This window comes from Penaeus vannamei, chromosome 7 (assembly GCF_042767895.1).
Source record: "Penaeus vannamei isolate JL-2024 chromosome 7, ASM4276789v1, whole genome shotgun sequence".
Taxonomy (NCBI): Eukaryota; Metazoa; Arthropoda; class Malacostraca; order Decapoda; family Penaeidae; genus Penaeus; species Penaeus vannamei.
The window spans coordinates 19,160,921-19,175,920 of NC_091555.1; the positions used below are offsets into that span (position 1 = coordinate 19,160,921).

General features: G+C 45.9%; 1 protein-coding gene across 16 annotated transcripts in view; it reads left to right on the forward strand.

Moving 5' to 3' along the window:
• The window catches only part of LOC113812565 (protein sickie), a 165,477-nt gene that overhangs the window by 67,136 nt on the left and 83,341 nt on the right, over window positions 1-15,000 (forward strand). The window contains exons 1-2 of one of the 16 annotated variants that reach the window (XM_070123600.1): window positions 1,755-1,822; window positions 8,365-8,781. The exons of the other annotated variants lie outside the window; for them this stretch is intronic. Coding sequence (XP_069979701.1) covers window positions 8,649-8,781 — 133 coding nt within the window. The 5' untranslated portion in view covers window positions 1,755-1,822; window positions 8,365-8,648. Of the gene's footprint in view, window positions 1-1,754; window positions 1,823-8,364; window positions 8,782-15,000 lie in introns of those variants that run through there. 16 annotated transcript variants of the gene reach the window in all.

The window sequence follows — 15,000 nt, forward strand, 5'->3', positions numbered from 1 at the left end:
TAGATAGATATGTATATGTATGTGTATTTATATGTGTATATATGTATATGTATATGTATATGTTTATGTATATGTATATATATATATAATATACATACATATATATATATATATATATATATATATATATGTATATATATATATATATATATATATATGTATATATATGTATATATATACCTACACACACACACACACACACACACACACACACACACACACACACACACACACACACACACACACACACACACACACACACACACACACACACACACACACACACACACATATATATATATATATATATATATATATATATATATATATATATATATATATATATATATATATATATATATATATATATATAGCATTACACGTCTCTGACAACAGCCCGTGGCCTTGCGAGTTTTTTAAGATTGTAAACCAAAGTTTCCGCCTTTGCTGTCTTCCTATTGTTTGTCTTTGCCTTGATATTTGCATACTCGTGTTTCGCGTCCTCACTTTTTCTCTCTTTCTTTGTCTTCATTCACACGTTCATTACTCCGTTTAGTACCTTATTCCCGGCCCTTTCCACCCCCGTTCCCCAGGGTCTGTTCTCCCTTTCCCACGCCTTTCCTTACCTCCCCCCTCTCCTTTCCCCGTCCCCCACCCCTTCCCCCAACCTCTTCTTCTCTACATTTCACTCTTTTCTTACGATATGTCCGCCCAGTCTACCTCATCCCCGTACCCCCTCCCCCACCCCTTCTTTCCCTCGTTTATTACTGTACGTGAACCTGGAGGGCTTACGTTTTACCCTTCTCTCATGTCCGTTCTTTGTCAACGTCGTTCTTCAGGATAATTTCTTTTTTAAGGCGGTCGCTCAAGGGAATATCATAGGATTATTTCGGACGGTTTCTGTGTCTTCATTTTGGCATCGCGGAAGGCGTTCTTTACGTTTTCTGTCTCTGTTTTTGATGTGCCGTGGCGATTATCTCCTCTCTTATCGCCTCATTCCACGGAATTTTTATCCTCTTTCATTGGGGTTAAGTGGACGTATGCGTGCCAGGGAAGAGGGAGAAGAGAGGTGCTCCATCAGCTGATTTTGAGCCACATTTTCCGCCTAAGTGTTGTGGCGGGAGGCGGGTCGCGGGATGAGGAAAGGGAGGAGGGAGGCGTTGTGTATTGCCCCATTATCTTTATTGATAATTTCCGTAAAGTCCTGTCGCCTTGGCTGGCTCTATTCAGTAATGTAATAAAATGCTCGTTTTTGTGCGAATACGTATGATAACATTATTTGCTTCATTTTTGACGCAATGTGTTGTGGGTTTCGTGTTAAGGACTTCCCTTTTCTCTTAAATGCTCAAAAGACAAAGTACAAATATCAGGCTCGTCATTTTCACGGAAACGACTATTAATTAATGATTTATTATGATGCGATGTTTGATATCAACGTCAGATCTGTCAAGTACGGGAGAACCCCTCCCCTCCCTCTCCCTCCCCCATCTCCGGACGCACGTTAAGGTGGTTCGGGCTGAGCGGCAGATGTACGATAACCAAAAGTTTTCTTCAGTGTAATGCGATGAGTACGGCCTCGTTAACCAAAATTTTATCAGTGCGATAGGAAAGGACACGCTTTTTAAATAAGGGGAAGGTGTTATTCCGCACAGCAAAGACCAAAACAGCGACGAGAAAGAAAAAGAGATGCGGGTGTAGTTTCGCCAGGTGAGGGACGGCGAGTACCTCGAAACGTTTCCTCGTGATGAGCCTCAGTCTCCACCTGACTGTTGTAGCGTGTGGACTAGTGTCGGAGTGTCTCAGACTTGGTTATTAATACAAGGTGTGGGATTTTGTGTCGCATCTTGCAGTTATTGCTTTGTGATTGGTGTGGAGTGTCTGTATGTGTAAAATATGCAGGGAATCCAGTGTCACATGTGGAGAAAAAACGTTATTTTGCGTGACTTTGGAAATTATGTCAAATAATATACATTGGAAAAAGAGTGACAGTGCTCCATAGTTTTGAAAGTGTTGTGAGATACTGTATATCAAAATTGTAATGAACCTTCAACAGATAAAATCATACGGTAATTATACCGTTGGTGTTTTAGGGTGTTATTATAGACCATCCGGGAATTTCAATAAGTATGGATCTTCCTCTAAAATAACCCTTGGAACAGCTGTCCATGCGTGCGTGTGTATGTGTATGTTACACATACGTTTAAATACATAACATATATATAAATAAAACGTGCGGGCGAAAACACATAAATGCGAACAAACGATTAAACGTGTGCATCTGTGCTTACTTGAAGAAAATTGTAACGTGTATTGATTGCCTTGTGTTTTTGTTGACAGAAAATAAGATTTCGGTGAGTCAGTCATGAGTCACGACGACTCGAGGTACTATACTCACGCGGAAAAGGGCACGTGACGCACATAATTATCCCACTGTGTTTGCGCCAGGATGTTCGTCCGGTCCCCCGGCTACTTTTGTAACACATCTTAGGAAAATTTAGCTAAAACAACGTTTGTGCAATCTAAAGGGGATATAAACACTGCAGCCCGAATCCGCATTTAGTCCAACGTTTACTGCCTTGCCTTTTGAGTCGGGAATTCCCTCATGACTCACCCATCGAAGGCCGTGTCCCCGTGGTTCTTGGATGACCGTGGCTACTCGGCGCGTCCTGAGAAGATCACGTTCGCCGTAGGAGAGGATTTCGAAGTGGGGAACCGCTCGCCCGCCCTCCGACGCCTTTCCTGTAGGGGATTAGGGGGCGGTATCGATTGCCTGCAGATCTATGATTGTTACCTATCGAACTTCCGACCATGCGCGTATTGATCTGACGAGCACCTGGGCCCAAGACCACGAGAGCAACGCTAAGAGAGGAGGGAGTAAAATCAGATGCGAAAATGAGAATACATTTGGTAGAGTGAGATTCTGAGCCGAGGTGAATTATCTGGTCGAATGTTAGTTTTTGCCTGCTCTCCGCAGACACATCGATCATGCAGCCAAACAAAAAGAAGTTGCGAGAGGCAGGTTATTTTGAACTGTAATTTGTCCGCCACGCGTTCCGTTAGTCTGCTTTCTGCACGAACTGAAGGAGGGCGATAGGACTTCCTCGGGATGTTACCAAGAGGGGGGGGGAGGCAGGTAAATGAATGGCAGGAGATTGGTTCCTGCAGGAAGTAGGGTAATGTGAGATGCTGGGTAGGCGGGCGGGCAGGAGGTGTGGGTGGGTAGCTCGGGTTGTGTGGTCAGCAGTCTTCCTGGGCACGGGTATAAGGCTGTCCTGCCATGTGGCCTCGCCCTCATGCCCTGTCATTTTCACTCTTGGCATTACCAAAGCTATGTCACTACTAGTTCTTGGGTATAAGTAGGAGGAAGAGGGAGAAATATAGGAAGACGGGAAGACTCGAGACCCCGGACACCGCGAGGCCGGTCGAGCCGCGACGGAGCATCCCAGATATGTGGGAGGGCTCGCGTGAGTGAATCAGAGCTCCGAGAAAAGGTGGGCTTGTTCCTCCGAATTAGGCCCAGGGGCATTAGGCACGAGAGTAGCTAATTTCAATTACATGCTCCATAGAACAGGATGCCAACGGTGTCCCAATTTGCATACCTCCCGCGCCACCCACCTCCTTTCGCAATTTTCCGCCTAATCTCTGGCCAGATTTCCGAGAGTTTTGTGATTCATTCTGCGGCCGCGACTCGCCACACACTCGGTGATGGACGCGCGCTCCCTGGGCATCAGTAAGGGCCCGCGGCGTGCCCTGAAAGGTGGTGCTGTGACTTGAGACTCCGCCCTGTGTGGAGGAGAGAGGGGGTGGATGGAGTGGGAAGGTCGGTGGGGGGACTTAGAGGTCGCCCGGTCGAGTACTGTGGTGTGTGTTGTAAACGGACTGTTGGACTTGAACTGTGGTCTTTGAGAGGGGTCATATAAGCGTGTAGTTTTTCCCTCGGTTCGGCTTCTTGTGGGGAAGCCCTGTGTAATTTGTATGCGGAACTCGTAATGGATCACATAAATATTATGAGGAGCACGGGAACTAGATCATCAAATTTAAAGCTCGGCAGGCTGCGTATTCCCCCTTCGAGATAACGGTTGTCAATCCTCTGTTCTTCCGTGAACTCAATGGTTAAGATTCCTTATTCCTATTTTTCACGAGAAGGACCATACACGGCTCAGTAGCTTGGTAATTGTTCTTTGTGTGTCTTACAAACGGCTTGGGATTTGTGAGGTACAGGTAGGCCGTTGGTACCTCGGTTGGCGTGTAATTGTTTTCCAGAGTGAAGAGAGGCTTGTGACCAGGGTGGAGTTCTGTAGTGGTCCCCGGGGGCCGGGGCTGAGGAACATGAGGGAGAACATGTGTGTTGAAGGGGAGAGAGGGATAGGGATGAGAGAGAGAGAGAGAGAGAGAGAGAGAGAGAGAGAGAGAGAGAGAGAGAGAGAGAGAGAGAGAGAGAGGAGAGGAGAGGAGAGGAGAGGAGAGGAGAGGAGAGAGAGGAAATGGAAAGAGTAAGAAAGTGGTATATAAAAGTGAGAGAAATAAGGGAGATGATAAGAGAAAGAAGAAAACTAATGATTGAGAGAGAGAGAGAGGAAATGGAAAGAGTAAGAAAGTGGTATAATAAAAGTGAGAGAAAGAAACGGAGATGATAAGAGAAAGAACAAAAACTAATGATTGAGAGAGAGAGAGAGAGAGAGAGAGAGAGAGAGAGAGAGAGAGAGAGAGAGAGAGAGAGAGAGAGAGAGAGAGAGAGAGAGAGAGAGAGAGAGAGAGAGAGAGAGAGAGAGAGAGAATGAATGAATGAATGAATGCTTGTGGTTTAGCACTGGTGTTTGATGGTTGCAGCTGAAATGGTAAAATGTAAATGTAATGCTTTGGGAGTTGTACAGTCCAGAGAACTCAGTAATAACGGAAGTACGCAGTGGCGGCTGTACTGATGACTGTGATGGTCAGCCACACTTAACCAGCAAGCTACGTTGGAAGAATTTTATTTCCAGTTTCTTTACCGGAACTTTTTTTTATTTTTCTTGTTTGTTTGCGAATACACGCAGCACACTGTACACACAACACAACTCACTGGTCGAGATAACCTTAGGTGTTCTGTTCACCAGCGTTGCCATGTATAATAAGTCTTTCATTCACCGGAGCTTCGTAGCCAAGGACAGGCCGGTGATCTTGTCCTGGTGGTCAGCTACTGCATTACGGATTCGTTACAAGGGGAATCTCTCTCTCTCTCTCTCTCTCTCTCTCTCTCTCTCTCTCTCTCTCTCTCTCTCTCTCTCTCTCTCTCTCTCTCTCACTCTCTCTCTCTCTCGCTCTCTCTCTCTCTCTCTCTCTCTCTCTCAACTCTGTTAGGATTGTTAACTTTTTCATTATTATTTTATAACCCAATCCACGATCATCGTCATCATCATTTATCAATATCTTCATCATCAACATCATCATTTATCAATATCTTCATCATCAACATCATCATTTATCAATATCATCTTCATCTTCATCAACATCATCATTTTCTTCACCACCGTCGCCATTATTATTTTTATCACTTAAATTTATCTATATGAGTTTGAATAAGATTTCATCCCATTCCAATTTCTACTTCAGGAAAGCTGTTATTCATAAGAGACCTGGAAGAGTAGCCAGAGGGACCTTTAAACTTAAATAAGGGTTGTACATTTACATATTTACGACAGTTGCTTACATAACGGAAAATTATGTATTTTGATTTGAAGACTTAATGGGTTTGTCGAGCAGGGGCGCGTCGGCTTAAATTTTCGACGCACTTTGGGGCAAACAAGGCAATCAGCGTCAGCGCACAAGCAAGACGTTGACGAGATAAACCAAGTGTCAGCTCCCACGTCAGCCCGGGACGTCAGGCGAGTTCTGAGGCGGGTATATGACAGATTAATCTATGGGACGTGACAGGTGGCAGCAAGTTGACGCCCATTTTGGTCAGAGGTTTCGTAGAAGGCAGGCGGGGGCGATGGGCGAGTGGGAAGGTCGCTATGTAGGTCCTCGTGGTCGAGATATTTCCTCTCTTGCTCTCGCTCTCTTTCTCTCTCTGGAAACCTCGTTCTCTTTATCCGCCTTCATCTCCATCTCTTTCTCGCCGCCTATCCATATCCTCAGTTTGAACCTCTCTTGTTTATTTCGTCGTCTCTTATGTTGCTTCTCATGCTGCCTATTTATCTGTCTCTTTATCCCCCCCCCTCTCTCTCTCTCTCTTCTCTCTCTTCTCTCTCCCCTCCCCCCTCTCTATCTCTTCTTCCTCCCCTGCCTTCCTCCTTCCCTTAAATCCCTTTCTCCCTCCCTCTCCATCCCTTCCTCCCCCTTCCCTTTCCTCTCCTCTTCTCCTTTGCCGTCTATACACACACACATTTCCCGTGATGTATGTGCGTCGGGCGCCGTGGCCGGGCCGTGCTGGCGAGGCATTAAGGGGCCAGCGCGTGTCCGGAGATGATGGAGATCTGGGATCCCCAAGATGGCGGGAGGCAATTTATCCCCCCTTATTTAGTGCGTTCCTCCTTCCGACGTCTTCCACGGTGCGTCCAGACGGTTAATGAATATTCATTGATGACTCCGAGGAACGCACACGCTCTTGCTTGTTGCTATCATCCCGTGGCTTGAGGCTCGCAAGCGCTTTGTCGACAATTAGCAAATTACAGGTCGCACTTAGTTGCCAGAGAGATTTTATTGCGTTGAAGATCCCGGCGCGCCAGACGACCACTTGTTGAGGACTCGATAATTGACGGATCGGAATTGAAGATCTGTGTGTGTGTGCACGTATGTATGTATGAATGTGTGTGGTTGCGTTTATGTATGTATGTATGAATGTGTGTTTGTGTTTATGGCTTTTTAAAATGAATTCTAACGAGTAGCTATAGGCCTACCACTAGGAAAAGTTTACACGTTTCGCGGCGCCGAAAAGGTAATATCCGACCGAGAGGACATTCCGAGGTTTACCCGCACGCGGCTATTCCTCGGCCGCCCGCATGCGTGATCGCGCTTTCGAGCTGGCCAGGCCGGTCGTAAATCTTCGGCGGGGTCATTCGGCGAGGCTGTTACCGGAGCTTTCGTAGGCCTCTTGGGAGGTAGTTGGACAGGGGGGGGGGGCGAGGACGTCGAGGCGAACAAGTGAAGTCTGTATTTTCAGGATTTTACCAAGATACTGTGCGTGTGTGTGTGTGAGTGTGCGTGCGTGCGTGCGTGCGATGTGTGTGTATGTGTGTGTGCGTGTGTGTGTAACCTTTAGGTTTTAAGGACTCCTCCCCACTGTCAAGGCTACTGAAAGTGACAATAGATTTCGGAAATGTCACCGATTCCAATGAGTAGAATGTCACGCATTCGGCACGCCCGACACTGATTTATTCCCTAACGCCATTTTTTCTGTCCCCGCGAAGAACTCGGGAGGGAGACTGCCTTTAAGCCTCGACAGCTAAGGGAGCATTCCGTCTTGGGGAGCCCTTTTCCCCTCAACATCTGTGACGCGAAGAGGCATAGCGTAAAGACGAGGTATTTTGGACCTGCGAATGATAAGATCTCAAAGGGGGGGGGAAGTCACGTAAACACAGGCCAAGACGGGAAGCACGAAATGTCTCAATATGCCTAACTGTTGGTTCACATCCTCTACCAGACGAAGATGATACAAGGAGTAAAAGAGAAATCCAGGAGGAGGAGGTCAGTAAGGGGGGGGGGGGTTGCAAGGTGTATAAAGTTTCAGCCTCATGGATGTTGGCGGTTGTGGGAATGACGTAGCAACCCCCCCCCCCCCACTTCTCTTCATGGTAGTCTGCGTCCTTACGTTTTCATGTATTACCCCGAGGATTCTCCGCTGTTTTTTTTTTATCATTATGATTCCCCTTCGTTTTATTATCATTTCCATTATATTATTATTATTGTAACCATTATTGTTTTCATTATTTTTATAATATTATTGTTGTTTATTATTTTTTGGCATTATTATTATGATTATTTTTATTGTTATTGTTGTTGTTGTAGTTGTTATTATTATTATTATCATCATCATCATTATTATTTTTATCATCATTATCATCATCATGATATCATGATCATCATTATAATCATCATTGTCGTTTTCATCTTCGTTTTCGTTATCGCCATTAATATCATTACCATTATTATATTTTTTCTATATTTTATTATTATTATCATCATTATTGTTATTATTTTTCGTTATTATTGTTATTGTTATTATTATTATTATTATTATTATTATTATTATTATTATTATTATTATTATTATTATTATTATTATTATTATTATTATTATTATTATTATTATTATTATTATTATTATTACTGTTATTGTACTCTAGAAGTTTTATCATGTCACCAAAAAGCTTCTACCATTTCCAGTCCTTTAGAGTGAAAGCAAAGATCTTAATGGAAATGAAGGATCAAGGATTTTATTGCTAAAAAGAGATGAAAGATAAACATGAGGATTAGTGCAGACTTGAACTCCTATTTGCGAGCGACGTATGTGTTAAGAAAGTTAACTCATTAAGTAGCCAGAAAATAGCCGTGACTCATGTGTAGTATCATAAAATTGTGTGGGTCTTGTGGAGTTGCCTGAGTATCCACTGCCCACCCTGACGCCCACACCCGACACCCAACCCCGCCCACGCCCCAAGACCTCCGCCATGCCCATCCCCATGTTGAAGGCGCTCAACCGCGCCCCTGGTGACCGCAGGAGCATGGGTGTGGGCGTGCAGTCACCCAAAGTTGTGCCAGAACCTCCGCCCTCATCCATGGTCAGGAAGAGCTGGCATGCAGGTAAGCGTCAGCGGTGTCTTCGCCTTCAGGAAGAAGAAACTACACACGAAATAGGCGTACTGTGTAGTGGCTTTTTCTAGCACTGTATCAACTTGTTATAATGTTTTGTTATTCATTCTCCAGATATATAAGTTCTTCCTAGATTATATGATCTCTTATATGTACTTAATTCACTCGTGAAATAAGAAACACTATGCCTTAAGAGTATTTATTTGGTCAGTATAAACTTTGAGGTTTATCATGTAGGTATGAACAAAATGCTGGCGTGTTCTTTGCCGGGAAGTTTACTAAGTACATTTCCTCAGGGACTTTTTGTTCCGTTATATTACATTTTTGGTATTATTTACTTTTTTGTTGCTTACGTCACTTGTAACCATTTGCTCACTCTATACTGCTACCTTTCTGCAACACGTTCATATGAAGTAGTCTAGCTTATTATCTCTTATTTCTTATTATGCTCCTTATGTCTTAGCTGACATCGCTTTGAGAGAGTCGGCTTATTAGTGACAGCCCCTCATCGGCGGTGTCAGTAGGAACACCAATAATTTGCCTTTTTGCGATGGTGGCCCGAGGCGTCCGGAATCATCAGCGACGGTTCATACAATCCTTAGATCGCCTGTGGCCCTTCAGCAGCTCTTCACGGCCACTCATTTCCTCGAGACAAAACTGCGCGCCGGTGTGGTCTGGGCCGAGGCGAGGGAACTGCTGCGGCTGTTGGAGAATTCCGCGGAAACGAGATGTTTGCGGGACTCTTTTCGGTGAACGAGAGACGTTCATATTAAAGATGGATTATAGCTAATCATGTGCGTGGAAGGCGAAAGTTCTGGACGCTTTGCGATAGAGTTGAATTGCCATGAAGTGGTCTTGTAAGATAATCGACAACGTATATTTTCTTTATAAGAACAAAGTAACGTCTCCATTTGTCTGTCCAAGTTCCCCCGACATCCCTTTTCAAATTGTTTCATAAATTCAAACAATTTCTGTGGTATTTACTGCAAGCGATTTTTTATTGGAGTTTTTTTTCAGCACATCGTGCCATTCAGGAATTATAAATAACGTTTTTATTGAGAAGGTTTTCCCAGTTCTTGCCGCATTGTCGACTCTGTAAACCTTCCTGCAGAGTAATCCAGCAAGGCGGTGCACGTGCGGCCGGATTGCCTCTCACTGCTTTTGTTCTGCCGGCAAGGCGTAACCTCGATAATAAGCGCTGTGCCGCCGAATCGCAAACGCTACCACGATCGGACCGAAGGATTCTTTTATTTATTTAAATGTTTTATATTCTTCATGTGTTGGTATAAAATCGTAAGATTCCCAAACGGCTTTTGCTTCAACAACCGGATGCACATGAACAGACGAATGGGCAGAGTGCCCCTCTGAGTGCAACCTCACGCAACTAACAGCGAGAATGGAGGTGGCGCTGGCCCGCGCGGCCCTCGGAACACCGCAAAAACTCGAGCTTCCCATACCAGTCACGCGGCGGCCCGCCACTCCCGCCATTACACCTTCGCCGACGCGGGTGCGGACGGCGGAGTACGCGGGAAATGACAACGAGTCTGCCATCGCCCTCGCTCGCCGCCGTCAGGGGGGAGCCGTTCGCGGACGCGCCTTCGCCTTTGTTGCCGGAGAAGGTGGTGGGACGAGGGCGCTGTGCGTGTGTGTGTGTGCGTGTGTGTGCGTGTGTGTGTGTGTGCGTGTGTGTGCGTGTGCGTGTGCGTGTGCGTGTGTGTGTGTGTGTAATAGTGTGAGTACGTCTTCGCGGCTTGAGATTTGCACTTCCTTTATGTAGAACACTTACACAAGCAGTGAAGCATTAATTGCAGTTCTAACATCGTAAATGCCATATTGCAGCATCCCCTGGGGCTTCAGGATATCACCGCTCGTACACATGATGCCCTTTGCGCAACGTTTGAAACAAAGAGCGCAGCAATAGGCGTCCTTTGGGTAATTCTATTTCTGATTGGTTAATCCGGAGTAATCTCGGGCGTGGGTCGGGCCGTCACGTACGCACGAGATGTAGAAATGTTTTTAAAAAATGACATTTGAGATGGAGATAAAAAGCGTATAACGATCCTGGAACAGCGCTCTTTCATCGAGTGATCGAGGAAGCCGATCTGGTCATTATCAGCGCTTCGCTCGGGGGCAGGAGATGGGGAGGAGGGAGGGAGGGAGGAGGGGAGAGGGGAACCCGGAACTCCCGCATTCACCGAAAAAGAAAAAAGGAACATTTTATTTCTTCGTCATAAAAAACAAGACAAAAATGTAGAAAGGAATGGATGTTCAGAGTACGTTCCCCGGACAATGATAAAAAAGGAAACGAGAGAGGCAACTAAAGGTGGGGACGAAAGACTTACCGAAGAATTACCGAATATTGCAAATGTTCCACGCTCAATTCGTACGCGTGTGTACGTATGTGTGTGTGTAGTGTGTGTGTGTGTGTGTGTGTGTGTGTGTGTGTGTGTGTGTGTGTGTGTGTGTGTGTGTGTGTGTGTGTGTGTGTGTGTGTGAAACAGTGTGTCTAGAAGCAGGGCGAGGTGTACATTGGTCGACCCATGATTGACAGAGGAACTACCGGGGCGGAGTAACGGTCCCGCCACGCCGCCGACACCGCTGGCTCCCTCACCTCCACCCCCACCCCCCTCCCTTCCTTTCCTCTTCCTCGCCCCCTTCCTGCTTTGCGATCCACGTGACAGCCAAAGTGGACATCGCGGCAGTCGTTGCCTCTCCGATCATTTTATTCTCATCCTTACATGTCTCCCTGTTATCATATCCTTCCGTTCCTTTTGTATGCTTTGGTGCTATCTTTTCTCCTCAGTATTTCCTTTTTCCTTTTCTTTTTTCATATTATCTAATACAAGTAATTAGCAAGGCTAGTGAAAAAATGCGTGTCCGAGCAGCCGGCGCGCGAGGACCAAGCACGCAGCGGGACAAAGGCGCGTTCCCGTCCCGCTGCGCTGTCCGTCGAGCAGGGAAGAGCGGCTGGGGGAACGCGGGCCGGTAGTTGTCGGAGGTTTCGCGTTCCCATTAGCCTTTTTTTGTTTGTGTCCTGTTTGGTAATAGGTTTTTAATCCCTGGAGGAGACAGGTCACGGGAGACCTGATCTTTCTCCTTTCCCTCTCGGCCAAACTACCCTCTCAATCCCGACTTTTCGACCTCTCCCTCTCCCTCTCGTCCTTTTGCTAATCACGGAGGGGATCTTCACCTCTCCCTCAAGCCCTCATCCAACCCCCCTTCCTCTCCAACCCCCTTCCCCTCCAACCCCCTTCCCCCTCCCTCCTTCTGCACCCTTTCCTACTTTTGCGTGCCCTCCCTCCCCCTCCCCTACCCCACACCCACCATCTAGCTTTGCCCACCGACGGAGATGTTCATCCGACTTCGTTACTTACCCTTGTTATGGGTTGGTCGGAAAGGGCCGTGGGGGGGGGGGGGGGCACTTAACGTCTTGTAGGCAAGTCCTCCCCTTCTACCTGGGTGGTGGGCGGGACGTGCATGTTTGCCTATGATTGAAGGGTTGATGGGGGTGGATGGTTATAGTAAATAAACTCTGAGTGCAGTCGTGGAGGGTCTAGTGTACCCTGAAGATAGAACTTTAAAGAGTGACTGAGAGAGAGAGAGAGAGAGAGAGAGAGAGAGAGAGAGAGAGAGAGAGAGAGAGAGAGAGAGAGAGAGAGAGAGAGAGAGAGAGAGAGAGAGAGAGAGAGAGAGAGAGAGAGAGAGAGAGAGGGAGAGAGGAAAGAGAGAAGGAAAGAAAGAGAGACAGACAAGCAGGCAGAGACAGACAGACGTATAGACAAAGGCAGAGAGGGAGGATAGAGCTCAAAGATAAAGAAAGAAAAAGGCATTTTGCGGTTTTTGACAAGTTCGTTTATATTCTTAGGGTATCGGGTTGTAAGTGGGTAAGCTGATAAGAGAAAAGAAGAGTTGTTTGTTTTTTCTCCATTGTTTTTTTCCATTATCGGAATGTACCTCTTACTCTCATATAAATCTTTGAATACCAAGCGTCATTGTTTAGTCTGCTGCATTCAGTACTTGCTACTCTGAGCGAGCGAAGCATCTCAGGGCCATCTATTTTCAGACGTTTAGTAAGTAGACGTCCCTTTGGACACAGGTAAATCCCAACGGAACAGGGATTAAGGAGGGGGGGGATTTCGTAAAGGACGCGACCCTTCCATATTATCCGCGATTTCGGAGTCGCTTAGTGCCTCCGTCCGTTAGTCAAGTGGCATTGTGGCGCCACGTCTGTCTGTTTGTCTTGCCCCGACACCCGTCCGTCATCTGTCGTCTGATTGTGGATTTTGCCCGTATTTCTTCCTCTTCTCTCCCTAACCATCCTTCTTCATTGTGCTGTTGATTGTGATGGGGACTGGGAGGGATTATGGTGATGGTAATTGGCTTTGTAAACCAGTTCCGTAAGCTTACCAGGCCGGGGTTCTTTCCTCGCCCCCACACCCTCCTCCCTAACCCCACGCGCGACACACACCTTGAATACCGATGATGACTCGCGATAACTTAATAGAATTTGCTTATTAGAGGCGACTACGACTTGAGGACTGCCCTCTGCTTTGTTTGAAAAACAAACACAGTAAGGAAAGAAATGCAGTAGAGATTTAGATTTGGATTCCAGCTCTTTCTTGTATATTCACTTTAATAGTTGAAAAAATGATTTGAATTTTATATTTTAGAACAATATTAATATAGGCTTTCATGGACGATAGTTTACATGTTTGCATTTACACCTCAATTAGCGAGCGAGCGTAGTGTGTATTTATCCTTTTGTATTTGCTCGAAGCACTTAACCATATCAAATTTATATCCTAAATACCCGTTTACCCCCCTTCCCCCCACAGCCTCACTCCCTCCACCTACCTAAATACGAATAATGCAGCTGCCCATAAACCCCAAGTGGATCAAGTGCTGGGTAAACTCCTCGACACATGCGCTAGGGAAGGAGGTTCGGGGGGAGGAGGGAGGGGGCAGCTGGCGAGCGTTTGAAAGCAGGTGGCTGCCGCGCCCTGCAAGTCAGCTGACTAACGTAAACAATGATACACACGAACAACATTGACCTATTCACTGATGACCGTAGGGGTGTATGTATGTGAACTGTCAGTGTGTGTGTGTGTGTGTGTGTGTGTGTGTGTGTGTGTGTGTGTGTGTGTGTGTGTGTGTGTGTGTGTGTGTGTGTGTGTGTGTGTGTGTGTGTGTGTGTGTGTGTGTGTGTGTGTGTTTGGTTGTCCGAGTTTGTGTGTATGTTTGGTATATAATACAAAGAATTCAGAACGTGTTCACATTAACGAGAGAGAATTATGGCGTGTCGAAGGTGATCTACTTATTACTTATTAGGAACTGCATGTTGAACAACAGGAGTTCGTGCATGTAACGAGAGAGATAAAAAAAGAGAGAGTGCAAGAGAAGTATGCTTTATTTTATTCTATTACAGCATTTCCTGCATAGACACACACGCATTCATAACTGTCTCCATTACACGGATTTTGACTCCGTTAAAAGAATCAGAAAAAAATCCACCGGCATTACATCCCAATTATCAGCTGGCGCGAGCAGTCGGCGGTGACCTTGGCCGTCAGGAAGAACTCACAAAAGCTCTTAAGACCAATCATAAGCTCGGAAAGGTCGCAAGAAGTTCGCCCATTAAACCCCTCGACCGTCAAGCTCGTGAGTGCAACTCGTGGAAACTCACAAGGGAGTACTTTAATGAAGTTCTGGCAGTGTTTATCCAAGTTTTTGGGTAGATTAAGAATCGCAATTTTTATCTTTCGGAAATTATTTTTTGACCGTGTTTTTTTTTTCCTTTTTTTTCATCGATTCGTTGCAGATGCACGGAAAGAAGGAGGAAGGAAGTACGTGATGTCTGCGGCGTGCACACCCAGGGACTGACTGTGTTTTGGGTCGTGTACGGAAGGGCGGAGCTGGTGCTGCCCTCTGTTATAATATGTCGTGCAGTTCGCCAGTCTTTTTGCTCCTCATTTTTCGACTGTTTTTTGTGGAAAGGGCGATACAGTGCGGGATGCTTTTTTTTAATTATCGTGTCATTCTCTTGATTTATATCTATCACTATTTCTCTCTTTCAATTTCCTGCCGATTTACCCATTCGTTCACTCACTCCTTATTCATTTAACTCACTCGCTTGCTCGCTCAGCCACTCACTCCCTCACTCACTCACTCACTCACTCACTCACTCACTCACTCACTCACTCACTCACTCAC